Below are 27,284 nucleotides of genomic sequence, written 5' to 3'. Positions count from 1 at the left end.
GGCACAGACATCCAGGTTTTTCTTGCTGACCATCACCAGAACAGTCCTTACAAAGTTTAAGGACCAGGTCAGGCAATGGAAGTAAAGGTGCTTGTAGCCATGAATCAGTGGGGGACTACGGAGGCAAGATGTTGCTGTTGTTGCTAGATGGAAGTAGCCAAACCTACCCTGAGGGCTGATACCGAATGAGTCAGCCAAATACTGTAGGAAGTATGCTGTTCAAGCTGATGTCATGGTCCAGTTAGACAAGTTTTCCTCCTGGGGGCATAGAAGGCATGACCCTAGAGGCCAAGTAAGAGGTTTACACAAATAGGCAGCAGATGGATGCTGACCTCTCCCTACCCTCACCCCCACACAAACACTAGAAAACCCTCTTTTCTCCTTCATACCTTTACTGTGGAAACAAATGTGGTGTAATTTAGAAATGATTAACTCTTTTGTATGGTTTCACTAGAATTGCTTTCTAGATTTAGAGCTGGCTCACAAAAGGTTTAAGTCAGGTGGAGGAAGATGAACTTGCAGCATACAACCCTCTCCTTACAGAGAGCAGATTTGCCAGGGTTTGGTACTGGAAATGAGAGCAAGCTGTATAGAACCTATTCTTCCCCAAGGGTGAAGCTGCTTGAGCAAAACTCCCATGAGGACCTTTCCTCCTAAGTGCCCCTCCCATCAAGGAGCTGAAGAATGAGCATGCATAGTCCTCTAAGGATTCCTCTCGGCTTTAGGAGTCCAGATTGCACCCGTGAAGCAGCTGATGCCGATGCAGACAGATGCTGCTGCAAACTTCCACAGAGCCCATACCACAGTGACTGCCGTAGATAATAAAGAGTGAAAAGCTTGCAGGTTTAACATTGCCTGGAGGGAGGGATGTGTGGTGACATCTTGGAACTATCTCATCTCTTCTTTCTCTTCTCCCCTTCCACCGCAAAAGCTTTAAATGAGGCCTCACTGCCCTCAAGTCCCAATACAGACACACCAGCCAATCAGGCATATTTCCCCAGATCCGGCTTTTCTAATCAAGCTGACAGCAGGCCACTCCTCATCAGTCAGTCCTCCTGGTCCCCTAAGCTCTGGTTCCTCAGTGCACATGCCCTATTCTCTCCCATAGCCACTTGTACCTGCTGTCTCCTCTTGCTGGAATATCTTTGATCCCTCTCTGACAGTTAGGTTGTATATAGTTCATTCCAAGATATTTCTAATGACTCCATACTAAGAACGAACCAGCTTTCTGCTGTGCTCAAAAGTGGGTCTTCTGCATTCATTGTCCGAGACCCTCCCAGGTCATTCTATATACTTCTGTGTCTTGAGGGTCTCCACCTCATCTGTAAGCCTAGGGGTTCATGAAGTACAGTCATTTGTCCCAACCATGTCTGCTTTCTCGTTAGACACAGGCCAGGCTTGGTGACCTGTACCTGCAATTCCAGCACACGGAGGTCAGAACAGGTAAATTGTGGCAATCTATGGTCACGGGCCACTGCAACCCACTGCCCATCCCCTGTTTGTCCATTTCCTCCATCCCATGTTCACCTCTGCCTCCTCCTCGCTGTGTCCCTCCCTGTTGGTCCTCTCTCCCAATTGTTTTCCTGGCTCCCATTCTCTCTTTTGTCTCAATCACAATCTCCCCCTCCCTTTCTCTCTCGGGCTCAGCTTTGTGGAGTCTGAAGAACCTGCTCAGCAGCTTTCCCAGGGTTTCCCCAGGTTGAGGGCAGAGGCAGGACTGCGGTGGGAAATGAAGCCTAGTCTAGACCAGAGCCTTGGAAAGCACCTTCATTCACATACAGGAAAGCAGAAGCCAAGTAAACAAGGAGCGCTGCTGGGGCTGCATGACCGGCACCATTCAGAACCTTGACTTCCCTTGGTTTGTTTTCTCGCCTTGTGACAAGTACCCCATGAGTTAATCCTTGGTTGCTCCCCCCTCCACACACACCCACCCTCCAGTGTTTGGAAACCATGCTGTGATCGTGGCAGCTCCTGTTCTGTTCTCTACAGATCCACAGCGTGCATGCCCAAAGCCTCAGAGATTTACTCCCCAACAAGGGTATTATCCTTCAGGAAAAGCTTTGGTGATCAGTAGGCAGAAATGTGGAAATCCTAGAGGCTAACATGCCATGTCTCTGTCCTTTGGGGTGTTTTCTAATCTCATAAAACCAGCCAGACCTGCTGTGCTGTCTTGGGCTGCACTCACAGGGGAGTCTACCGTTGTTAACTGAGCTCCTCTGCCCTCTGCTGGCTTCACCAAGAGCAGATGAACATTCTGCTTAGGGCTGGTTTTAGCCAGAGTTTCATTCTCAGTGTTGTAGGCATTGTGCTTGAAGTGGGAATCCCACAAAAACACACAAAATCAATTCTGTTCTCAAACTTCCAGTGTTTCAACAGTTTGTGTTAAATGCTGAGCAATCAGACATGAGCAAGACTCCATCCTTGGCTTGGCTTCAGGAAGATTCCAAGGGCTTGGCCAGTAACAGATTTTTTCCCCCTGAGCCATAGGATGAAAGGGTTAACACTAAAAGGGGCCACCAACCCTCTCTAAGTCAGTCTCTTTCTCTCTGTGTCTCTGTCTCTGTCTGTCTCTCACTCTTTCTGTCTCTCTCTCTCTCCTCCCTTCCCCCTTTCCCAAAGGCATTTGGGGACTACCCCCTCCCGCGCACACAGGGAGTGCCCAGATAGAGAGAGCATGTGCATTTCAGGAATTCTGCCCAATTGACAGGTTGATGTCAGAAAGTTTCCTAAGAACAAGAGCTGGAAAGGAAACCAAGTTAGACGGCAAGGATTCTAGAACTAACTCTTCTCCTGTATGAGAATGGACCACTCCGGAACCTATATGTACAATCGGTGTCGCATTTCTAAGAAGCTGCTGCCAGAACCACGGACCTAACGGCCTTTTCTCACCTTCACGCCAGCAGATCTCACTTCTCTGGCCGGCGGAAGTAGAGGAATCTTGTGTGTTGTGAGCTCCCTCTTGTGGCTCTTCTCTGCATTGTTGCCGTGCCTTACAAGGCCTTTCAGGGCTCCCAGTGAATCTCTGTCTGGGAACCAAGAACCCTTCCTGATCAGCACCTCTCTTCCTGATGCGCAGAGAAACGCCTTACTTCTTACCCTAATGCCCACATGCATCCAATTCTTAGATACTTGCTTTTAAATATTTGCAATAAATTCTGACGCTTCTTATTTAATCTTCCATGAAGAAATGAACTGTGTAACTTTGGGGCCTAGGTCCCCGGAACCCCGCAGGGCAAATGGCTGGACCACTGAAGTTCCCGGCTCAGTGTTTTCTTGCAGCTCATCAATCCTGACTGGGTGCTCTGTAGCTGCCCTTCCATTCTGGAGACGCTGGTGCTCCCCTCTTCTCTCCCATCCTGCTAGACCAGTGTTTCTTACCCTGTGGGCCGCGATCCATTGGGCTTCACGTGACTCTCTCACAGGGGTTACCTAAAACCATTGGTAAACACAGAGTTTACTTGACTATTCATAGCAGTAGCAAGATTAAAGTTATGAAGGAGTAACGAAAATAGTTTTAAGGCTGGGGGTTGCTACAGCATAAAGAAGTGTATGAGAGCTCCCAGCATCAGGAAAAGTTGAGAACCACTCTTTTACACAATCTCATCATGGAACTGCCCGGCTCCCTGTTTATTGAAACACAGAGTTTACTAACCGTAGTAGGCTGAGTGGTGCCCCTCTCCCCAAATTCTCATCTCTTTCTGAACCCCTAGAAACTTCCAATATGCACGTATTCCGAAATGGGAGTTTGGCAGCTGGAGAGTGCTCAGAGGTTAGGAACACTGACGGCTCTTCCAGAACAATGCATATCTAATAAATAAATACATTTTTAAGAAAAACAAAGAGAAGTGGGAATTTGCAGAAGGAAGTCAGTTAGGGATCTCCCCATTAGGTCTCCTGGGTTATCCAGGGGAGACTGTAGCCAACGACCGGAATCCTTACTGGAGACGAAAGAAAAGGCGGTGGAGAAGGCCTTGTGTAAACTGAAGACCAGCAGGGAAGGGACACGACCCTGAGCCCTGGTACACACAGAGCCACCAGAAGTTAGAAGGTACCACAAAGCCTTCTACCCTTCCATCTTTCGAAGTGTGGCCTTGGCCCACACCTCAGTTTTAGATTTCCATCCCCACCCCCAGAGCTGGAAGAGAAGACATTTCTTCGGTTTTAAGTCACTGTCGTTGTAACGATTAATAGCAGCCATGGGAGCACACTACCACTACCCTGTTCTCTGCGTTCTCCTGACTCAGACTGGCCCAGAGAGCTAGTTAAGACCGGCTCAATTCTGCTCTACACTGGGACCACACTTCCGGTCCACCTCAACTGGGTTCCCAGAGCCAGGCCCAGACATCCGGGTGCTTTTCCCCAAAGACTAGACCCTACTCAGGCCTCTAGAGTCTACTTACCACTGTCACTTAAAGCGAGTTCCTTGACGGTCATCCGGCTCCGTCTTAATCAGTTAAATTCCAACTGGGGGCACGCTGCTGGCCACTCTTGTTGACCTGAAAGCCAGGCTTAGCATTGCTAGAGCAATATGGTAGGCTGAGTGGGAGGGTTCAAGTCCCAAGGAGTGAGAAGGTTTGCCCAAAATACACTGAAGTAGAGACAGGTGACTGTTAGCAACATCATGAGGAAGAGTTTGGGGATATTTACCTCATTCCAATAGCGTTAAAGAAGATATACTAGGTAGGCAAGGTCAAAGCGAAATGCAACGGGAGAGTTTTGCATCAAAAACGGAAACAGCTTTGAACCTGTTTCCGTTGCCATCTGCTCCACTTGCTGGAAGGGACTCATCGCTCCCACACTCTCGTTTACCCTAGCTCGGCACCTCTGACTCATGAAAACTTTCAGATAAATTGATGAACCAGTGTCAAGCCTCGGGAAAAGAAAATAAACCATTGGCTAAGCAACATTTGACAGCAGGAGTCACAGGGAAGCAGATGTCAACTTTGGGCTCCTACCAAGAGGACTGGCTCAGCAGAAAGCTGTTCTTAGATGCCTCCAAAGGAGAGATGAGCCCCAGGCAGGAAGGATTCCTGCAATGTACCGAGGAGTGCAGAAGATGCTCTTCTCTCACCCCACCCCCACCAACACTCATGCCTCGGCCTATGCTCATCGAGGGTTGTATTTTCCTCTCTTAAAAAGAGGACACGCATTTTTGTAGCCATGGCATTGTGCATGCCAGGCAAGTGTTCTCTCAGTGAGTTATAGTCCTGGCCCTCTACACACTATAGGATCCAGGCAAAAGCATACATCCTGCCTTCTGAGAAGCCACAGGACAAAGGGGCAAACGTACTCCTAAATAATTCTGAAACAAGACATGTTAGATGCTTGCTTGTTTTTCATTATAGCAATTGCTTTATTATTTGTCTTTAGCTCTCCTGTCTGTTGGTTCCTTGTTAAAGAGGCTTTGCCTTTGTTACCAGAGAGCTTTTCTTAAGATTTAGAGACATGCTTTCTTGCCTTGGTTTGCCCTGAAAACTGCCTGGATATATATAGTAACTTCTTGCAAAAACACTTACAGAGCATTGCATGAATGTGTAATGTCAATCATAATCTTCAGCTATCAGCTTTATGCAAATGGCTTCTAAACTAACACACACCCCCTTTCCTCATCTGCCTGCCTCTTTGTCCCTCTGTCTCTTTCCTTTCTGATGTTGTTTTTAACTACAGCCTTTGTGGGTTATTTAAGTATTTCTTCTTAAGTTTCTCTCCATTATCATCAAATTAAGCCCCCACTCCAACTCAGGACCACAGTCTCTCTCTTGTAGACATTTTAAAAAGCTTTCTAACTATCTCTCCCATCACCTGGTTTCCCCATCAGCACCACCAACTCTGTCCCTTCCGATTTACCCTATAGCATGTGTCCTCACTCAACTTCTAATATTAATTGGACCGTGTAACTGTCTCCACTAAATAATTTACGTAGAAATCGTTGCCATCTGCATGCGTGGGAGGTCCCCAGTCCTGACACTGAGTCTTGAGGTCCTTCAGAACGACCTTCTAACTTCTTCAGTTTTGTTCAATGCACACATGGCCACATGGCCTCATTCAGAAGTCACGTGTGCTCACCATTCCCTAAGACTGCTGTAGTATGGCCACACCCATCTCCGCTAGCACGCACTTGGCTCAGAACTTTCTGCTTCCTAGCCTCCAGAAGAAAGTGGAGCTCCTGCAATTTGGTATGGGGTGGCATGGGCTCCTTATGAAAGAAAATGTTATGTTGCCTGGCTATGGTGGCACACACCTTTGATCCCCGTATTTGGGAGGCAGAAGCAGGAAAATCTCTGTGAGTTTGAGGCCAGTCTGGTCTACAAAGCAAGTTCCAGGACAGCCAGCGCTTGTCTTGACAAACCAAAAAGGGTGGAGGGACTTTTAATTCTTATAAATACAGAACTCTATCTTCACAGAGTATGGAGATTAATAGAAATTCAGTGCACAAAGAGATCGAAATATGTAAGGATCAAGATTCTAAATTAAATTTTCAAGAAAGTTGCCTGGTGGGGGGGTGGTAAAGACGAACATAAAATGTTGCTCACCTCTAAAAACCCCATACTTTACAGCAAGAGAAAGGGAACTATATCAACATTGATGATGCAGGACAAGATGCACTCACTGAGAACAGATTCAAGAGAGAGAATATGAAGACGTGCTAGATGGGATGTTGCTGTCTCTAATTCTACCTCAGACCACAAAGAAAGTCTCTGATACGGAGACACTGACTGACAGTCAAGGTTAGCACAGTTGGTTGGACTAGAATAAGCCACCTTTTGCTGAGAATGAGAATCAGACCTTGTAGGCTGGGAGGTTGGGTGTTTAAGGGCAGGAAGCAGCTTAAAGGACAAGGCACAGGGCCATGGAAGTGCAGCTCCAGTGTGAGAACATGTCGCCTAGATGAGACTGATAGATGGTCATGATTAGGTCTACCTCCTGGGACAAAGATAAAACCGCAGCGGCTTTTGAAGCAGAGCCCCTTGTTTCTTTCTTGAATTCTTGCTTGATGATCCAAGGATGCCAAGGCACTTGGTGATATCAGGAGCTGGGAAGGCTTCTGTCTTGTCCCCAGCTTGACTCGCAGCTCAAAGTTGACAGGAGCAGTGCTGAGACAAATTGGAAAGAGAATGATGCTAACACTTGGACTAACAAAGAAACTGCAACTATTCTCTGGCCCAGAATGGGGAACAGGAAGCATTTCCGTGGTTGGAATTATTCATGCTGGTGTCTGTGTCCCAACATAATTCTGGAGTGAAGTTGACCTTACCTTGATTGCTTGTCATCCCATCGTGGTCATGGATGAAAATGGTACTGTCCAGAATTGTTCGCACTGAACAGGTGAACTTCACAGCCTGGCCTGTGAATGCCAGGCCAGCTCCCAAACAGAACGGGCTCTTTTCCTCTCTCTGCCCTTGTACAGATACCTTGACAAATAAGTACAAATGTCTGCCTATTCAATCAGAAGCTATTATTCTCCTGGGTGTGTTCATGCACACCTGGAACTCAGGAGGCAAGGCGGGGTCCTAAGTTCCAGGCTAGGCTGAGCTCTGTGGTGAAACTTTGTCTCAAAAGATTTCATCAACAAAGAGCTATCAATTTATTAGCTCATTAATTTATTAATTTGTTGTGAGGTGGTTAAAGGAGAAGGATTTAATGTACTCATGAAAATGATAAAAGCTTAAGGTTATCGATACATTATGTATCCTGAATTTATGATCTTCAGTAGACACATGAATCAAAATATCAAATCATAATTCATTAAAGGTATGGATACTATGGCAACACAACTTTTTAACTTTCTTTTTATTTATTCTCTGTATCTTTCACATCAGGTCTTCTGATCCCACCCATCTCCCTCTCTCTCCCTACCCCAGAATAAAACAAAATGAAATTTGAGAGAAAAAAAGTGGGGGGGAGAAAGGGACAATCTCATCATGAAATCTGCAATATGCCACAGTGAGTCACACAGTAAACCCTTCAGCTATACATACAGTTTTACATGCAGGAGTTCACCGCAAAGAACTGTTGGTTTGGTTGGAGGCCCCTGCCCTCTGCTACACCACTGACACTGGACCCTCCCTGGGACTCTTCCTGGACATTCTGCTGCTGCCGTTTGCTGTGGAGATCCTGCAGCCCTGAATCCACAGGACTGACCCCACAGTCCTGTGATCTGGCAGATCACAGATGGGGTGGTTGTTGGGGTGGGCCAACCATAATCTTGGTTCTGAGCCTGGATAGTTGCAGGGTTGGTCAGCCCGCCAGCTCTCCCCTGTCTTCACCACCAGGGTGAGCTCTCCTGCATTACCCTGGCTAGTTCACCCCTTACAGTGATGAACAAGGGGTGGGGCCTGTTCTGCTGCTTTCATATCCTCAGGGTGTGTCCCCCACACCCACACCCTCAGGGTCAGCTCTACTACCCAGGTGAGGTGTATGCACCACTGTCCTGAGTGCTGCAGCTGATGAGGGGCAGGGACAGCCCCTCCTGCTCCTATGCCCTCAGGGCCAGCTCTCCCACCCACCTCTGGTGTGGAAGGGCGGGCGGAAGGGATATGAAAGCATCACTCCCCACCTCCGCCCATGCCACCACTTGACAGATGAGTGATGGGGACAGCTCTCCCATGCTCACGACTTTGGGGCTGCCTCACCCACACATCAGCCAACAGGGTTGGCTCTTTAGTGCTTTGTTTTCCCATGGGTGATAACGGACTCAATCCTTCGACTGCCTTGTCTGAGTGCGGTGAGATTTCTGGAGCCCCAGCACGCGCTTTCCTTCGCACGCCTTCTGCCCTCTTTGTCAAGTAGACTGTCACCGTCTGCCAGACAGCAGTCAGTGAAGGGCTTGCTTATTCAGGGGTGCAAAGTGAGCAGGAAGAAACACAAGGCATTTAACGAGCAGAGCCTCGACTAATGCATACAACGCAGGGGCAGGTACGGACTATACACAAACAAAACTAGGGTCTGTGGACACAGCTGCAGAATCAACTTGCATGAGTTCTATAGAGGCTCTTGCATAAACTTTCTATTTTCTCAGCTGTTATTAGTTCTTTCAGAATTTTATATAATTTATTTTGATTATATTTACAAACTTCCCCATGAATGAAATAAAAGGAGGAAGACAAGACTACTCTTCAAGTATGGAGAAGATTTTTACTGTGAATATAAGAGAGAAAGCAGGCAGAAAGAAAAGTCCAGACTGAATATGGCTGGCAGACTAAACAGGACTATGAGAGGAGAGAAGAAGAAGGAAAGGAAGAGAGGAGCCAAGAAGTGACCCAGGTCAAGAGACCAGGAGACTGGAGTAGCCAAAATGGCTGAATTATAGAGGGATTGGTCTAAGGGAAGGGAATTGGAAGCTGAGCCAGCCCCTGAGGGTGAGCGGTTCCTAGGAGGTGTGGTAAGAATTGCTGAGAGGAACCATGGGTACTGAAGGATACCAGGAGAGCTTTGGTAGCCATAGGTACTAAATGAGACCTGTCTTGAGATCGAGACCTAGCATCTCTGCCTTCTGTCGATGAGAAAATGGGTGACAATCTCTTCTCTACCTCCTTCTGGCTGAAATCAGGGCATCATCGTCAGGGAGCCCAGGAGGACTGGAATGATGGTCAAAGGAGAGACCGGGAGACATCTGATCCACTAGCTGCGCAGGTTCTCAGGACCACCTGGGCCTAGGGAAGTACAGGCTGATTGGAGCCATCTGGGATGCAGGTTCCAAGAACACCTGGGGCTGGCCCATTGCAGGCATGCAATAGGACATCCATAGTTGACAGGAGATCTGCTGTGACAGATGTAGACTAGAGACAGAGGGTAGAGTTAGTTAGAGAGCTTAGGGAACAGTTTTTATCTTGGGTGTACACTTGATACATCGAGGCCCACGGTCCTGGCAGCAGTGCCAAGACTGGGGGAAGAGGAATCTCACCCCCAGGAAGAGGCAGGTGTGGCCTTCCCTGGAGGGTAGTCCACCTTAAAGCAAACTAACTCTTCTTCCTCCCGTAGCTGCCAACTGCCTGGAACGCCTAAGCCAAGGGTGGGGCTTTATGTCCACCTCTCCGTGCTGGAATTTTATCTGGTCTGAGCCTGTGGAGGTCTCATGTGTGCTGTCTCAACTGCTGGGAGTTCATATGTGTGACTGCCGTGTCTGAAGAAGAGTCTCCCTGGAGTCATTCATTGTCATGTCTATGACAGTTCCAACCTTTCTGTCCCCTTTTCTTCAATGACTCCTTGAAGGCAATGGTCCTGGGAGGGACGGATGTGCTATAAACATTCCATTCAGGGCTGGGCACTCTACGATCTCTTATTCTTGGCACCTTGGCCAGTTGTGGGTCTCTGTGTTAAGTGCCATGTACTACAAAAGGCAGCTCCTTTGATGGGGGTTCACTGGTGCATTAATCTATGCACATACTGAGAAGTACTGATAAATTATTTATCAAGAAATGATGAATTAGGAGTCAAGTCAGCACTATACCCATTGAGCACAAATAATAGTAGATTCTTTTCTGCGGTCTATGACCTGTCTAACCACAGATTCTTGTCCCCAGTGACAATGTCAGGTGCTAGTTTTAACTTATGGAGCAGGCCTTAAATCCAACCCAGAGGTTGGTTACTCCCATGCCCTTCATACTAATACTTCACCAGTGGGCATGTCTTGACAGGCAGGTCTTTGTTGCAACTTTCTGCATTCACTTCTGGATAAAGCTGATGGTTATTCTTCCCTGGTAGGATGCATAGACCCTTCCGGTTTTGAGATAGCTAGCTAGTAGGGATGAAACTTTCAGGGATGCCCCAGGTTGATTTCACCATTGTCTAGGACTCAGGTGTGTGGTACCATTAGCAATAGGGTGTCAGTGGGACCTCACTGACCAACAACTCCAAAAATGGCAATACTCTTTAAAAGCATTCTCTCTCACACTTTCTCTCTCTCTCTCTCTCTCTCTCTCTCTCTCTCTCTCTGTGTGTGTGTGTGTGTGTGTGTGTGTTCAAAAGCTTATACAGTAGCAAGTTTCTATATTACTTTTTAAAAATGTCTTTAGCATTAGATTGTTTTTACCCCCATCCCCTCATCTATGATGCCCTCCCATCCCTCTCTCCATTGAATCCTTCTTGTACTATTATTCCATTTAACCCTTTATAGTGCTGTCTTCTATCTACCCTCTCTTTAAATCTCCCAGCCATGGACCCTCACTAATTTTCTGACCTCTGTGGGTATTCCAAACGGAACATTTGTGGTTTAAATGCATTGGCGATTACCTCTAAGTCACCAATAACGCACCACTGTTTCTTTAAGGAAAGAAATGAAAGCATTCCCACTGGAGTCATGTGACCAAGAACTAGTCCAGCTCTGAATTCTCTCCACCTGCATCTTCCATTCTTCTGACTGTTGAGTGAGTCCCTATCTGCGACTGCCTGGAAAAGGCTGTCTGGTAAATTTGTCTGTCCATGCATCTGTGCCTGTCTCTGTATGTGGAACTGTGTCTTCTGTCTATGTGTGTCTTTCCCTAACAAAGAACTTTATTCTGTCTTTATTGGACAGGCTAGAAAGCATCACACTGGGGAAGGAAGAAAAGGTAGGTTACAGAAATCTTTAACAGAGTTTTCCAAGGATGGAGTAACTGGTTGCAATTGATCCCAACTGAACCAGACTACAAGCATCATCATTTATCAAGCAATATCCATAAATGGTTGCTTTTAACTTCTGGATTTGCTGCTTTCAGCAAACGATACATGTGTGTTGCTTATGTCAGGGGCATAGAAGAGCATGCTACTTAAGATTACAGCTGTGTATTAGCTTAGTTTGCAAAAATTGATTACATGGGAAATCCAAGGCAAATAAGGTTGGTTATTACGTTGTGCTTTTAAAAACAGATTACTTTCTGTCTCCAGATGGTGCTGGGAAGCCAAGCTGTCACCCAGATATTAGTGGCTCAGTTCTGCTCTCTTGACAAGGTGTCATGGTCCTTGCAATGGCCTTTGAATTGAGCCTCATGATGAGCTATTGCCTTGGTTAGGGTTTCTATTGCTGTGATGAAACACTATGACCAAAAGAAACTTGGAAAGGAAAGGAATTATTTCACTCACAGTTCCATGTAACAATTCATCATCAAAAGAAGCGAGGGGAGGAACTCAAGCAGGGCAGGATCCTGGAGGCAGAGGCTGATGCAGAGGCCTTTGAAGGGTGCTTCCTCCTTATTACTTGCTCAACCTACTTTCTTTTAGACCCTAGTACCACTATGCCAGGGATGGCACCATCCACAATTGACTGGCTGTTTCCCCATGAGTCACTAATTAAGAAAATGTCCTACAGGCCTGATCTTATTGGGACATTTCTCCGTTGAGGTTCTGTCTCAGATGACTTTAGCTTGTGTCAGGTTGACATGAAACCAACCAGCACAACTTGACACGCAAACATCACTTTTCAATTAGAAGCCTTCCTTTCTCTTTTGTCCTCAGTATAACACATTAATATTTGTATCACAATATAAAACATAAATAACTTTTAAAGTGTAAGTCTTTATAGATTCAAACACATTACAAGTTCAGTTAAAAATCCTAAATCTCTTCTAAAAGTTCAAAGTCTCTCCACTGTGGGCGCCTATAAAAATCAAAACTAAATGAAATGCTTTCTTAATTCAAGAGGAAAGAGCCAGGGCACAGATACAATCTGTAAAAAAAAAAAAAAGCAAAACCCTACTTCAACAGTGTAAATAACTCAACGTTCACTATCCGGGATTTACTCACAATCTTCCGGGCTCCTCCAAGGGGCTTGGGTCACTTCTCTAGCTCCACCCCCTACAACACGCACAGTTTGTCTTCCAGGATCCAGGGGGCTCCACTCCACTGCTGCTGCTGTTCTTGATGGTCATTCCATGGTTCTGGCGTCTCCAAAATGCTGGGGTCTTCTGCTGCAACTGGGTTACACTTTCACCAATAGCCTCTCCTAGGCTCTCTTCATGGTGCCAAGCCTTGAGTTCCCCCCATGACCCCTTCGATCTTGAGCCTTCAACTGCCACTGAGGTTGCACCTTCACCAGTGGCCTCTCCTGGCCTCTCACAGTGCCAAGTCTCAGATGCTCTCTATGACCCCTTCATGCCTTTAAAACCAGTACCACCTGGATGACTCTTACACTACCAAGTGTGTCTCCTTGTGTCAGGTATAACCTTGGCCCCCTCTGGAACATAGTTTCTGTGTGTTCTCAGGAAACATTTTCCAGAAGATTTCACATCAATGGTGCCGGTCCCTTTTTCACTGCTAACTTCTCAGCTCTGGCTAACCAGCATCTACTCTCCCAATAACTTGAAGGTTTTACTTTACGGTACTGGTCTCTTGTTAATCATGGCTGATTCTTTAGCTCCAGCTGACCAGACACCACAGATTCTTCACACAAATGGCCCCAAAGAGGTTTTGCTTCCCTAGGTAACTTCACAAGCTAGGCCTCCATCATCTGTAGTGTTATCAATGTTCTTATCTTTCAAGCTACTGCAGAACAGCTCACCAAGCACTAGACACTCAATGTACTTTGCTTGTACAAAGTTCCAAAGTACTTCCACAATCCTCCTCAAAACAACACGGTCAGGTCAGTAGCAAAAATACCCCACAGTCCTGGTACCAGTCTGATATGGGAGGTCCTTCTGTCTATGTGTTGCTTGTATTGGTTAATGAATAAAGAAACTGCCTTGGCCTACTGATAGGGCAGAACTTAGGTAGGCATGGAAACTAAACTGAATGCTGGGAGGAAGAAAGGTGGAGTCAGAGAGAAATGCCATGGAGCCGCTGCCTGAGATAGACATGCTGAAATTTTGCTGGTAGGCCATGACCTTGCGGTGATCCACACATTAATGAAGATGGGTTAAATTAAAATGTAAGAGTTAGCCAATAAGAAGCTGGAGCTAATGGGCCAAGCAGTGATTTAATTAATGCAGTTTCTGTGTGGTTATTTCAGGTCTAAGCTAGCCGGGTGGCCGGGATGAACAAGCGGGCCTTCCCTCCTATACCAGTCTGTCTTAGGGTTTCTGTTGCTATGATGAAGCATCATGACCAAAAAACAAGTTAGGGACTGTGATGGAATTATTATAGATCCTGGGTACTTTTAAAGTTAGACTTAATGTATTCATGTATTATGATATGGTTACAAGCCTATGGGGGCCAGAATGTGGTGATTTGAAAGAAAGTGGCCCCACAGGCTCATAGGGAATGGCACTATTAGATGTGGCTTTGTTAAAGTAGGTGTGGCATTGTTGAAGGAAGTGTGTCACTAGGGGGCAGGCTTTGTGGTGTCACTGTAAGTTGTTCTTCATCTGTTGGTCCCCGATACCCAATACAGAGTTACTGTTTAATAAGCACAGTTGACTAATTCTTGTCCTGTTGAGTACGATATTCCTTATGTTACCTCTCTTTACCCCAAGGACAAATTGCACGGATTATAATTCCTCCAGTAGAGATGAGAAGAAAATCTTGACTTTGAGCCATCACTCACATTTTAATTTATTCCTAATAACTCAGGATTTACATGCTATAGTTACTGACCCAGGAAATTGAGGCTTAGTGAAGTCAGTATTGTAAGCTTTGTAATTGCCTGGAAGCTGGTACTGGAACCCAGAATGCCAAGAAGTATAGAATCAAGCCTTGTGGTCAAGACCTATGGGGTGGGGTAGAGCAGTAACGAGGCATCTGATGGCAACATGTCACAAACACAACATGGGACATGGTGGCCAAGGAATGGGAGGTGGAATAGGCAGTGAAGAAGGTGAGAAGACAGCATTCAGTAAAGGACAGAGAGTGTTGGTTAAGCCATGTGGGGTGAGGTAGCACAGTCCGGGAGAACAGAACACAGCATACAACCAACATGGCATGGGAAATGGTGGCCAAGCCGCATGGGGTGGAGTAAGGCAAAGAAGCGGGATGAGCAAACAACACTCAACACTACATGGGACATGGTGAACAGATTCTGTGGAGTGGGGCAGAGAGGCAAAGAAAGACAAGAAGAGAATACCAGATTGCAAAGAAGCAGAAGACCTGGGTTTGGCCAGGCCAATTTGGTAGGGAGCGCCTGGTGGTCAGAGAGCCTGGTTTTTGTGTCTGGAGCTCCGTGAAAAAGCTTGGAAACCCATAAAGACTGAGAGGTCATATTTGGTAAGAATCCAAGTTGTGAGGAGAAAGTTGAGAAGACGGGAATCTTGGGCACCCCAAGCATAGAAAGGATGAATGAGAGGAAATGTCCCCAAAGAATATTGCAATGGAGAGGGAAGATGATTAAATATGAAGAGCTGGTGCCATGCAGCCACTATAGAAGTTCCTAGAAAAAAACTAAAACTAGAAGTTGGTATATACTCCAAGGAATCTAAGTCAGAGAAGCACAGAAGTGCCTACGCACCCATGTTTATTATGACAGTATTTACAATAGTCAAGTTATGAAATCAGACAAGGAAGGTACCCATTAACAGATCAATGAACAGAAAAGAATATGTGATATGCACACAATGGAATATAGTCAGTCATAAAGAAAAATGAAATAATGCCATTTACTGGGAAGTGGATGGGACTGGAGATCATATTAAGCTAAATAAGTTAGACTAAGAGAGGGAGGTATCATATGCTTTCCCTCGTGTGTGAAATGGAGATTTTTAAACACGAATATGAAAGCAGGAAAGGGATCGCTTGGGGACAAGGGGACCAGGAAAGGTGACAGATGGGTGGGTGTGGTCTAAATACATGGTCTGTGTGTATGGGAACAGGAGAGTGAAACTCTCTTTTTCAATTAACAGAGCAGTTACAGAAAAGGAGGCCTGTGAAGGCTGCAGACACAGGAGACAGACACAAACAGAGAAGCAGCCAATGTTTTGATAGTGAAGTTTGGAGTGCTGGCTGTAGGGGCATAGAAATGAGATTTAATGAATTAAAGAGGACATATGTCTTGGAAACAAACATAATCTACTCCCTCAATCCTGAAAGGGTAAAAACATCGCTATGGTTGGGAGAGGACAGATGTCAAGTCAGGGAACAAGCTCACTCTAGCTAAACATGCAAATGAAGAAATCATTCTTTTCTGAGAAAAACTAGCTAGTGAAAAAACTTTTCTTCTGGAAATGCCCCGCCTTGTTTCTCTTCACCTATTCTAGCTTCCTTGCCCTGCATCCATTTTGCAGCAGGGTTTCCTCCCTCTAAGGCAGTGGCCAAATGCTCCAGCTTTCCTGATCATCTGAGACATGACCTGTCCCCTTTGACAGAATCTTGGCGATATGTTTCTAGACACAAAAACCACATTTTAGCAAGAGATGCAGGCTGGCGCCTCTTTATCCAGTCCTGTCGCTCAGTGTTGCCTTGAGGATCCCAGGGTAGACAAAGCGGGGATTGAAGTCCTCTGGGAACTACTTGATACCCAAACCTTTGGTGTTCTTCTTCCTAGAAGTCACCCTTGTCTGCCATTGAGCAATTGTCCCTTTGGGGACAAATTCTGTAAAAGTCTAACTGAGCTCAGAACTTCTAAGGAACAGTTTGTATTTCATTTTAATTAATTTAAGTGGAAACAGCCACACGTGGCCAGTGGCTAACCCATTGGGGCATGTGCCATTAACCATCCAACCCCCCCAACCCACCCCGATTTCCACCACTCCCACCTCCACTCTTATTCCAGACCCAGCTAGCACCAGAGTGAAATCTTTCACAGCACTAGAAGCCAGATGCCCAGGAGGACCAGGTGACTGTCCCTGTACACTGAACGGAAGGTAGGCACGAGGCACCGCTGTCTCCAAGGGGAACCATGCAGGAAGACAAGAGAGAGCTGAAAGTGAGCATGAGGAGGTGACAGGAGCAAGAGGAGACCTAAGGCTACGAACATAAAACAAAAAAAGGACTGGAGGTGGCTGCAGAGTGAGAAATGAAGGGGACAAGACAGCCCTGTAGACTTCAGACTCACACCGAAGCCCAGCAAGCTGCCCAAATTCCCACCTTTCCCTCCTTCCCCTCCTTGCTGTCAAATTAGTAGAAGGACCACTGAGCATCTCCGAGGGCAGCTTCCTTGTTTGGTAGACGAGTGAGCAGGGTGCAGATGATTGAACTTGCAGCAGAATCAAGAGACCGAGTCCTCAGTCTCAACCCCACCGTTCCCTCTCCCCCTCTCCTAACCAGCTTCCCTAAAGAAAGCCAGAGCGGCCTCGGAAGAACTGCAGGTAGACAATAACCAGGCAGAGGGCACCCCAAAACAGACACCAGCGAAATGAGAAGAAGTTGTAGACAAAACCGGCCTGGCCTTTCCTCTTGGAGGCATCGGTATAGGCAGCGTCCTCCTCCAGCAGCTTCTCGCTGGGCTTCCAGTGCACGATGCCTTCCTGGCAGGCCTCGCAGAACTCGCCGCGGTGCAGCCCGCTGTCTGGTCGGCTGGCCACGTGGATGCGGTACTGACCACCATCTTCGTCGTAGCATTGTTCGCGCAGGCTGGTGATGAGGTTGTCCACCAGGCCCTCGATGTTCTCCTCCAGCATGCTGGACTCGTCCAGCCGTGAGGTGCCGCACTGGTAGCACAGTTGCTTGAACACGCGCATGCGCACCGAACCAACACGCTGGGCGCGGTCAAGGTGCATATGGAAGAGGATGACTACATTAGCCGACTGCCAGGTGTGCCAGCACCAGGAGCAGTGGAACCTGGCAGGAAAGAAAGGAGGAATAGAGCAGGTGAGACTCTCATGGACAGTCAGAGCTGGGGAGCACAGGTAAGAAAAGGCCAGAGCCTTGGAGGCTGAAAATGGAAGAACATGTTTACCAGTCTGTGGGTTTATTATCACTGGAGGTAACCAGCGACCATATCCTCCTAGCGGTCACTCTGGGGGACCCAAGTAGCATCCTTAGCCTAGCACTGGAGCCACTGGGTAACCGGTCAGTTATCATCTGGAAGCTGCCTTCTGTGGGCCCTCCTATGGCTTCTGCCCTTCTCCCAGCCTATTGCAGAGTGACATCCGGTCAACCTGCAAAGAAAGTATGGCTCCCCTTTTCTGCAACTCGTTTCTCATCTGCTACCTGCAGCCTGATGGTGTCCATGCTGGGCTTTGCGCTCAGATATCAATCTGAAAAGGGGCGGCAACGTCACCCTCTGACTCCTGAATATGGCCTGCTCCGAGGAGATGATGTACAAGCTCAGATCCGAGCAGAGTGTAGAATTGTAGTAAGCTAGCCAGAAAAGCAGGATAGATCGACAGCCTGCAATAGACAGGATCAGAGAAAAGAATGCTAAGTTGGGTTCTTACACCTTCACTGCCTATAACGATTCACCCCTAGGCACCACAGCGATCCTGTGTGAGATGGGAAAACTAGACTCTGTTCCCTCGCATACCCACCCCCACCCTGACCTTCATGCAGGCCACTTTGTCTAATCTGAACTCCTAGAGCCACAGCCCCAGACAGCTGGAGGGAGGTGGCCTGGGGCTCACAGGCCAAGCCCAGCTCCTCCTACACTAGCCTGTGATGGAGCACCCCTTAACTCCAGGGAGGCACCTGTGACCCTGGAATGTCCCCTTGTAAGCCCCTGCTCACAAAAGCTTCAGAGGCGCTTGCATGTCCACTGGGCCGTTTCTGTCCTCGCTGCTCAAAGACTTCAAAGGACCTCTGAGGAAGAACTCAATCAATCTAGCCAGCACCAGCTGTGTGTTAAGCACTCCTCAGCCACTGTGGAATAGCAGTGAAAGCAAAGCCACCTCTGACCCCTGGAAGTCACTGACAGCATGAGCATTGAACGATACGCTACCCAAGACATAGTCAAAAGGGAAGGGGAATCGGGCTGGTCCTGAATTGGAAGGCTTCTGCTCTCCTCCATCCCTGCACTGTCGGGCCTGAGATTGAATACATATGAAAGATTAAAAGCCGAAGAGCTTTGCACAGAATGACTGTGTTTCAGTTCTTCCGGAGGCTGGCTGGAACTAAGCCCTGAGATAAGAAGATCTAAGAGCCTTCGGAGCTGTCCCTAAACTCCGGAAGCCCCACATACCTGTTCCAGCCTTCTGCACATTGTCCTCCAGGAGGTTCAAACGCTTTGTGATTTCAGTCTCCTATATCTTTTTAAATAAGTCAATCCAGAATTATTTCCCCTCTCTCAAGCCAAACCCCACATCTCCAGAAGTACCTGACGTGGGAGAGCATTGTGGGAGCAATGAAACTGAAGCATAAGAAATAAGAGAACATGCAGCTACTTAGAGGACCTCCCTGTGCCCAGTGTCTGTAACAGGTGCCAACATAAACCCTTCAGCCTCTGTTCTCTGACTGATGTCAATGAAGGTTTGCGCGGTCGGCGGTAAGACTCCAGATGCTCAGTCCCCGCCCATAATCTGCCTCTTTCTGCTCCCACCCTCATGCCGTTCTCTACCCAAGAGGCTTCGCACCCATACACTTTGGGCAACCCTTGTTCTGTTCACACCTCCACAACTTAATCACCAGCTGGTCTCACATGAATTCAAATGACCAAAGAGGAGAACTGGTTAGCGCTCCTGCAGGTGGGCTGGAGGCCGTGTGAGCGGGAAACTGTGACCCCAGTCCCAAAGCCTCAGTCTGAAGGGGAAATGATGTCGGCTTTAGAAAGCCACAAGGGACACTCGGCATGGTGGGAAGTGAGGAACACTTAGAAAGTGGAGAGTCTCTATTGTCTGATGCAGGTGGGAGAACTGGCCCTGTGGTCATAAGCGTGGGGGCGCTGTCTCTGACCCCCACCAACTGCAACACTCAGGAGAGCAAGCCCTGCATCTCACCAGGACAGCGCAATAGAGCCAACATGGTTCACACAGGTATCGGTGAGCCAGCCCTGAAACTGTGAGCATGGGAGAGCTATTCCCATTACCCTGCATGCACTGTGGCCACATGTTCCCTCCCCCCATGCCCATCAGTGCCTGGAGCAGGTGGGAGAGCTGGCCCTGTGGTCATAAGAGCAGGAAAGACAACCCTGTTATTGTAGGTGTGAGTGAGCCATCCCCAAAGTTGTAAACATGGGAGAGCTGTCCCCGCTTCTCATCCGGCCGGCTAACCCTACAGCTACCCAGGCCTAGACCTGGGGTTATGACGTGGCCCACCCCAACATCCACCCCATCTGTGGCCTACTGAAGCATGTGGAGGAACCTGTCCTGCAGATCCAAAGTTGCAGGATCTCCACAGAACAGGGCAACAACAGGATTTCCAGGAAGAGTCCCAGAGAGGACTGAGTATCCATTATGTAGGAGAAACCAGAGACTTCAAACCAGACCAAGGACTCTTCGCAGTGAACACTTGCTGCGAAAGCTACATGGGCAAAGGGGTTGATAGCATGACTCAATGTGTCACATTGCGGCGTCCATGATGAGATTTTTAATTCTTTTCCCTTTTAAAATATTTTTCAAATTTTTTCTCTGAAATTTTGTTTTATTTTGGGGAGATGCGGTGGTTCAGGCTTGAAGGGCTGGTGGAAAGGGACAGGGGAATGAATGGGATCAAGATACATGATGGAAAAGACATATAGAATACATTTTGGAAAAGTCATCATAAAATGACAAAAAAGGGAAAAAAGAAAGAGAGTCTAGGGGAAGCCCTGCCTGAGGTCAGCAGTTTCATCGTCCATTCACAGAGTGAAGTCGGAAGGGTTTGAATTAGATGCTGAGAGGAGCTAAGGTGTGATATGCTGGGAGTCGGGGAAAGAAGAGGACATGCCCAAGTCCGCAGAGCTACGGAATCAAGTTCTCAAATGCACCATGTGTTCAATAACTTATTCTGTCTTCAAGTCCAGTTGCGTGTGACAGCAGACAGACACGGGAGGCCCAGAGCACAAGTCCCCTGACTCCTAGGTTGGCAATCCCCTTGGCATCTCCTCTCCATTCCAACTACACCAAGCACCTGAATTTTCAAGGCACTGAAGAATTACCACTCTTGATCTTTTCATGGAAACTTGATACTCAAATGCAGAACACAATTTGCTCCGAGTAACGGGGGAGTCTGAAGAGCTGTGGTTAGATGCCAAGCCTGTGAGGCTGTCTATTCTCTGCTTGTCACCTGAGCTGACATGACGAGACCCAGTGCCGGACCAGACTTGGAAAGTCTGTGGACCCTCCCCAGCAAGGGGGAGGTGCTGCACACACGACCCCCCCTACCAGCCTCTCACCTGCCTGAGGCATGCTGCTCCAGATACTGCTTCCAGCCCGGGCCCAGTTCGTTGGGCTTGAGGTTGGGGTCTATGATGAGCTCCCAGCTGTCAGCTGGCTTTGCCACCTCCATCTTCTCATAGAAGACCTTCTTCCACTCGCAAGTGGTCAGGCTGGTGGACATGATCCCGCCGGCCTGGATGGAAATGTGAGCACTGTCTGAAGAAGAACACAGAAAGCGTGGATGGATGCAGCTCGGGCTGTCTCTGGGGTCCAAAAAGCCTCACCCACAAGACCCAGCTCCCTCTTGGTCACCCTGGAAGCCGTTGCTATGACAGCCAGGCAGGTACCAGGAGCCAGAACTAGGGAGGAGGAAAGTCCCAAGTGGGAGTTCCAGGGTTCTGAACTAGACCATAGAGGAAAAGGAGTAGGAATACTGACCAGGTGGAGAAAGCAAGTAAGTGGGTGAGCCCCAGCCCAAACTACCCGGGGCTGACAGAGGTCCCCAGGGGACAAAGGCTATGTGGTGGCCCTGTTCACCCCACTGCTCTTCCACACTTTCTCCAGCTGTGTGCTATGGCAACCGTAGTACCCTAGGGAGCCCTGGAGAAACAGGATGGAGGTAAGGGACCTGACGCTCCCACACTGCTGATGCCCTCAGACCACTGTTCGTTGCGTGCCAAACACTAGCTACTTGACCTGTGCATTAGCCCAGACAGATCAGAAAACAGGCTTACATAACCCCCAAAAGCTCATCCACAGTTCAGATCCAGGCCTTCCCAAACGATACCTATCCCTTTGATTGTTGCAAGAGTAATTAGGCTCCTGGCAGAGTGATTAAGAGAGGAATGACACTTAGCCCTCCGCTGGAGAATTCTCGGTCCAGTTGGTGAGACCGAAGTAATGTAATACACCAAGCACAATGAGGGCAATTCAGACTACACAGTTGCAACATCCACGCCCTGCTCCCAAGGCTCACTGAGGCTGCTGATAGGGGAGCCAGTTCCTTCAGAGTTGCAGGTTGCTGCTGCCTCAGCTGCTGCAGGGCAGGCAACAGAACACCTCAGCTCCCTGATGCCCAAGTCAAATTCTTTAGAGACCAGAGGGGACTTAACTCTAGGCTTACATAATCCAGGAGAAGGTGATTTCCCCCGGCAAAGGGAAGGCAGTCTTGGGCAGGGAGAACCCCAGTGGGTGTGGTGTTATACCTGGGTTCTGCTCAGAAAGCTGTGAGGGATCCATGATGCCTGTTGTCCGTCAGTTGTCAGTTCTTTAATGAACGCTCTGGCTCCCTAGAGCCCTGGAGACAGCAGAAGCGTGCAGAACTAAAGAGGGTTGCTGGGACTGGGAGTTCTCAGGGCTGCAGGGTTCCAGAGTTGTCACGTGCCTCCGTATCTTTCCCATGTGGGATGAGTTTGGAGCAGTGCCACCGGGTGTCCTCTGGTGTCCTTTAGAGTAGAGACGAGATCTTCCTCTACCTTTGTGCCCACAACCTCAGAAAGGACGAAGCTGTGTTATAAAGCCGTGAAGAACACTGATTTCTGATTTTTCTCTTGTTCTCAACTCAAATCCCCACACCCCAGCCCTCTTTTCCTTTCCTTTTTCTTTTTACTTTTAATTATTTATTTTTATTTATTTCTTTTTTGGAAAGGTCTCACTATGTAGCCTTGACTGGCCTGGGACTCCCTATGTAAACCACACTGGCCTAAAACTCAGAGAGATTCACCTGCTTAGTGCTGGGACTAAAGGCTTAGACCACCACACCCAACCCAAATCTCTTCATAGTGAATCAGGACAACCGGGGCCTAGAAATAGGCAACTACTCCCCAAAGGAACCCAGGGCTGGGGGGCTCCCTGAGGACTGTCCTGTAATCAGCTACAAAGCAGGCGGCCTGCAGGACCCAGGAATTTCCAGGAACTGAAGAAAGCTGAGAGCAGATTTGGCCTGGCCTAGAGCTATGTGCCATGGTCCAGCTCTGAGACGTACTATGCTATGCCGTTGTTCCCAGACCACATGGTAGTGAAGGGAAGACAAAGGGACCACGAGGATTGCCAGGGTTCATCTGTTTTGCTTTGCTTTGCGTTTCCCTCAGATGATGCAATCCCCATAGGCACAGGATCACACTTAAGTTAGAATGAAACCTTTAAGCAGAGAACAATGTTGTTCATCTTTCTGTACAACAGTGCCCTTTGTGCTGGAAAGTCTTTCCTGGGGTACCATCAATGGGTGTAGCAATGACTAGACAATGGGTGTAGCAATTACTATACAACAAGGTAGCAATTACTACCTCGGTCTTCTCAGTGTGGTGCTGGGCTGCACCATTCAAAAGCTCTCCATGTGGGTACATTGTTTACTGGCAGCTCATGGTTCAGAGCCTCCTCCTCAGCACTCTGGGTGATATTCTTTACAATGAACTAATTTTAACCTTAATAAAATAACACTGTCCACCCATCTCCCACAAGAAAAATGGGCCACTCTTGTACTCCTGTATGGAATGCTAAGTAATAAATGCTTTTGCAAAATGTTCATTATTTAGAGTTTAATTGTCAGAATACCGTATGATAGACACATCAGTGTGGGGCCTAACATGGAGAAGCAATGAAAAGCTAGGAAAGTATGTAAACCAGAATCGTCTGGGAGTCACCCCCCGGAGATGTCTGCACATGCTCTTTAGGGAACACAGTCACCATCCACCAGTTCCATGCTGGGCTGAGTCCCCCCACAGCAAGCCATTGTTACTGATGGGCATCTACTAACCCATTGGGTCCCAAAAGTTGAAGTTAAATAACTTAATGGCTCGTGATACTGCTAAAGAAATCCAGGGAAACAAAAGCGGTGTTATACCTTTCTGTCTCCAAGTTCAAATAACCTTAGAAGGTCCTTGGTGGACCCTTTGCAAATTATTTTGAAAGGCTTCTCCCTCTACAGACCACAGCACTCAGCTCACCGTGGTCCGTGAGCCACTCTTTAGGTGGAAATGACCTTGGAGTCTTAGGACAGTCCTCCGGGTCAGAAAAGTTCACAGGCACCCAATAGTGGTGCCTAGCGAAGAAGGCACATTGCCCGCATTGCCCTTTCATCCGTGAGCAGCAGCCAGAGCAAACAGCAGCTGACCACATTCTACCACCACTAATATTCCAGGACTTTAGCTCTCCCTACCTTCTTCCAGCCCCTGTTGGCTCGTAATCAACTCAATGATGAGGCAAGAATAAAGAGTTCTGGTGTGCACTTGCACACAAGGGTGACTAAGGATAATGTTGCTATACTGGATATTTCAAAAAACTAGGAAAGTTATTTTGAATATTCTCACCGTAAATAAGTAATAAATTCTTGAGGAAACAGATATGTCCGTCTTAATTTTAACATTACACAGTGTATACATGTATCTCTAAGCATTGTATAATACCCTCAAATAATTTTTAATTTTTACATGTTTATTTAAATTAATTTATATTTAAAATAATCAGGATGTCTGGTCTATGGATATGTCTCAGAGGTAGAAGAACACTTGCCTAGATAAACAAGGGCGGAGTTTGAGCTCTAGGACCCTTATAAAAAAGAGAGTGGCCACAAACTATCTAGTTACACCATGTTAGTTTTTTCTTGCTGTGATAAAGCACCATGACCAAGGCAACTTATTAAAAGCAGGCTGATTTGGGCCTGCAGTTCCAGACATGGTGGCCAGGTAAAGGCGTGGTACCATCAGCAGAAAACTGAGAGCTCACATCTTGAATCTCAAGCATGAAACAGGGAGAGAATGAGAAACAACCCAAGTCTTTTAACGCACAAAGCCCGCCCCAAGGAACACACTTCCTTCATTTAGGCCACACCTCGTCAACCTCCCAAATAGTGTTATCAACTGGAGACTAAGTATTCAAATGCCTGAGACTATGGGAGATGTCTCACTCATTCACGCCATCATATATACCGGGGCAGAGACCCAGGAAAGGGTCATTGGACTACTGATGGATGTTAATATCAGCTTAAGTCATGTAACCAGATGCAAAAAAAAACGAAGATAGTAATTCACACGAGTGTGTTATCTTATTTTGTGTTTCTACATATAGACACATATATTAACCTGAGAGTTGTGTTCTCTTTTCTATATTTCTCTATCGTGATATGTAGCTTCAATTACAGACAATATCAGTGGTTAAGTGTTGCGAGTCTGTGTTATAGCATTTAAGTTATGAGACATTCAAAGACTAAATACTCCTCAAGGGACTTTGCCACTTTATCTAAAATGCACACTGTGCCTATGATTGTATTTGGAATCATGGTGTTATGCTTGGTAAAATTATGATCTTGCTCTCCTTTTCTATGGAAACTAAACATGATTTAAGGAGATGTGATTGGGTGTCAACTTGATAAGGGGTGGACTTGTGAGGCTTCGTGATGACTGTCAACCTGATGAGGTCTGGAATCAACTGAAATACAAGTTACTAGGCACTTTCTATAAGGGACTTACCCGCTCAGTTTCTATAAGGGACAACCCTAACTCTGGGTGCCACATTTTGGTGGCAGCCCAGCTAAAAGGAAATTTGTGGTTGGTTTGAACACATTAATGATAAACTCCGAGTCACCAATAATGTGCTGGTGACACATTTAGGAGATCAAAGCATTTCCCTCTGGGGTCATTTAACTAAGACAACCCAGATCTGAATTCTCAACTTTGTTCCCCTATCCCCTGTTCTGTCTTCTGTCCCACGCCTGTCTGTTATGTGATTCTGAATCTGTGCCTGATAGAAGGTCATATTGTCAATCTCCCCCATATCTTTCTATGCCTACCTCTGTCTGTCTATCTGTCTGTGTCTACCTGTGTCCATGTCTGTAAATGGAAGGCTCTCTCCATCCTGCTGGTCCCACTGGACCAGTTTCTCTCCTCTTGCTGGGTCCCCATAGCTGCTTACGAAAGAACCACTCTGGGGCTTAGTATCAGTTGTTCGGCCAGGGGCTTAGGCTTCTCACTGGCTAGCTCTCTCTTATAAATTAAGTCATTTCTACCGATCTGTGTACCGCCACATGGCCATGGCCTTACCTCTCTTCTGGCATCTTTCTTCTTAGGCTGCTGCTGGTCTCTCTCTTCTTGAGTGGCTACATGATGTCTTCTCCCCCCACCCTCCTCCGCCTTCTTTTTCTCTCTGTATCTCTGTTCAGATTTCCTGCCTTGGTATATTCTGCCTGACTATTGGCTGGAACAGCTTTATTCACCAACCAATAATAGAAACACATAATCACAGCATGCAGAAGGGTATCCTATATCACATGTCCATGTCTGTCTGTGTCTGTCTGTACCCATGTACATATCTGTGTGTCTGTCTGTGTCTGTCTTGTATCCATGTCTGTCTGTGTCTGTGTCTCTCTGTGTCTGTCTGTGTCCATGTCTATCTGTGTTTGCCTGTGTCTGTGTGTCCCTAACAAAGATCTTAGGTATGTATTTATTAAACAGCACAGAAAGCATCATGTGGGGAAGGAATAAGAGCTTCTTTACAAAAATAGGTGGTTGTTCTATAAGGGATTAAGTCACTGATTCCAACTGGCCCAGATACTAAGCAGCATTACAAGCATCACACTGTTCATCAAGTAATATCTGTATGTTGTATTCAACATTTACAGTGGATTTTATATGATTGCTTTTAATCTTTATTTTTGCTGGTTTTGGCAAATGATTAGAATATGATTGCCCTACTCTCGGTCATGGCCTTGGAAGAGTACATAACTTAAGATTACAGCTATGCTTTACCTTAGGTTAGGAAAGCTGATTGCATGGGGGATACAAGACAAGTACGCTAGTTGCTAAATTGCTGTCTTTAAAAGCAGGCTAAACAAACAGGCTGAGCACACAGAAGGATAGCAGTCATAGGTCTTAAGGGATCTCCAGGTACATAATTAACTCTGGCTGTGAGTTTGGCAAAAAAAAAAAAAAGTCCCAGTCTCTTGGCATGCAAGAGATGTTTACATCCTCCTGCATCACCAGAGATGGGAGGAGAGAACATCACTTTTTGCCTGCTTGCTTTCACCTTAGTTGACAAATTTATCAAGCCTATGACTGTTGTATTTCTTCACTGATATTAGAAACAATTTCTTTGGGATTCCAACAGAGTGTAGCGTGAATTCTAATTGGTCTTAATAAAAACTCGGAGTCAGTTATCATGGGGTGAAAGGTGAAGGATCAGAGAAACAGAACAGCCATCCACTAGTTCTTAACTCTACTAATG

The 27,284-nt window shown here is 47.0% G+C and overlaps 1 protein-coding gene across 1 annotated transcript; it reads right to left on the bottom strand.

Moving 5' to 3' along the window:
* Window positions 1-16,614: 16,614 nt before the first annotated feature.
* Window positions 16,615-21,275, bottom strand: Rtp2 (receptor transporter protein 2). Its single transcript, XM_048453749.3, has 2 exons — window positions 21,086-21,275; window positions 16,615-17,619 (listed from the first exon to the last, which is right to left on the bottom strand). Exons 1-2 carry the CDS (start codon window positions 21,247-21,249, stop codon window positions 17,112-17,114), a joined length of 672 nt encoding a protein of 223 aa, XP_048309706.1. The 5' UTR covers window positions 21,250-21,275; the 3' UTR covers window positions 16,615-17,111.
* Between the last annotated feature and the right edge of the window lie 6,009 nt (window positions 21,276-27,284).

The sequence above is a fragment of the Myodes glareolus genome, chromosome 2, assembly GCF_982192425.1.
Source record: "Myodes glareolus chromosome 2, mMyoGla1.1, whole genome shotgun sequence".
Classification (NCBI taxonomy): domain Eukaryota; kingdom Metazoa; phylum Chordata; class Mammalia; order Rodentia; family Cricetidae; genus Myodes; species Myodes glareolus.
The sequence above is the reverse complement of the archived record's forward strand: the minus strand, read 5'-3'. Positions and strand labels throughout refer to the sequence as shown.

Coding starts and splice junctions, on each gene's coding strand:
- Rtp2 (XM_048453749.3), bottom strand. CDS start 21,249: ATGTCCACCAGCCTGACCACTTGCGAGTGGAAGAAGGTCTTCTATGAG. Junction 17,620..21,085: donor GAGCAGCATGCCTCAGGCAG/GTGAGAGGCTGG, acceptor CTTTCCTGCCAG/GTTCCACTGCTCCTGGTGCT.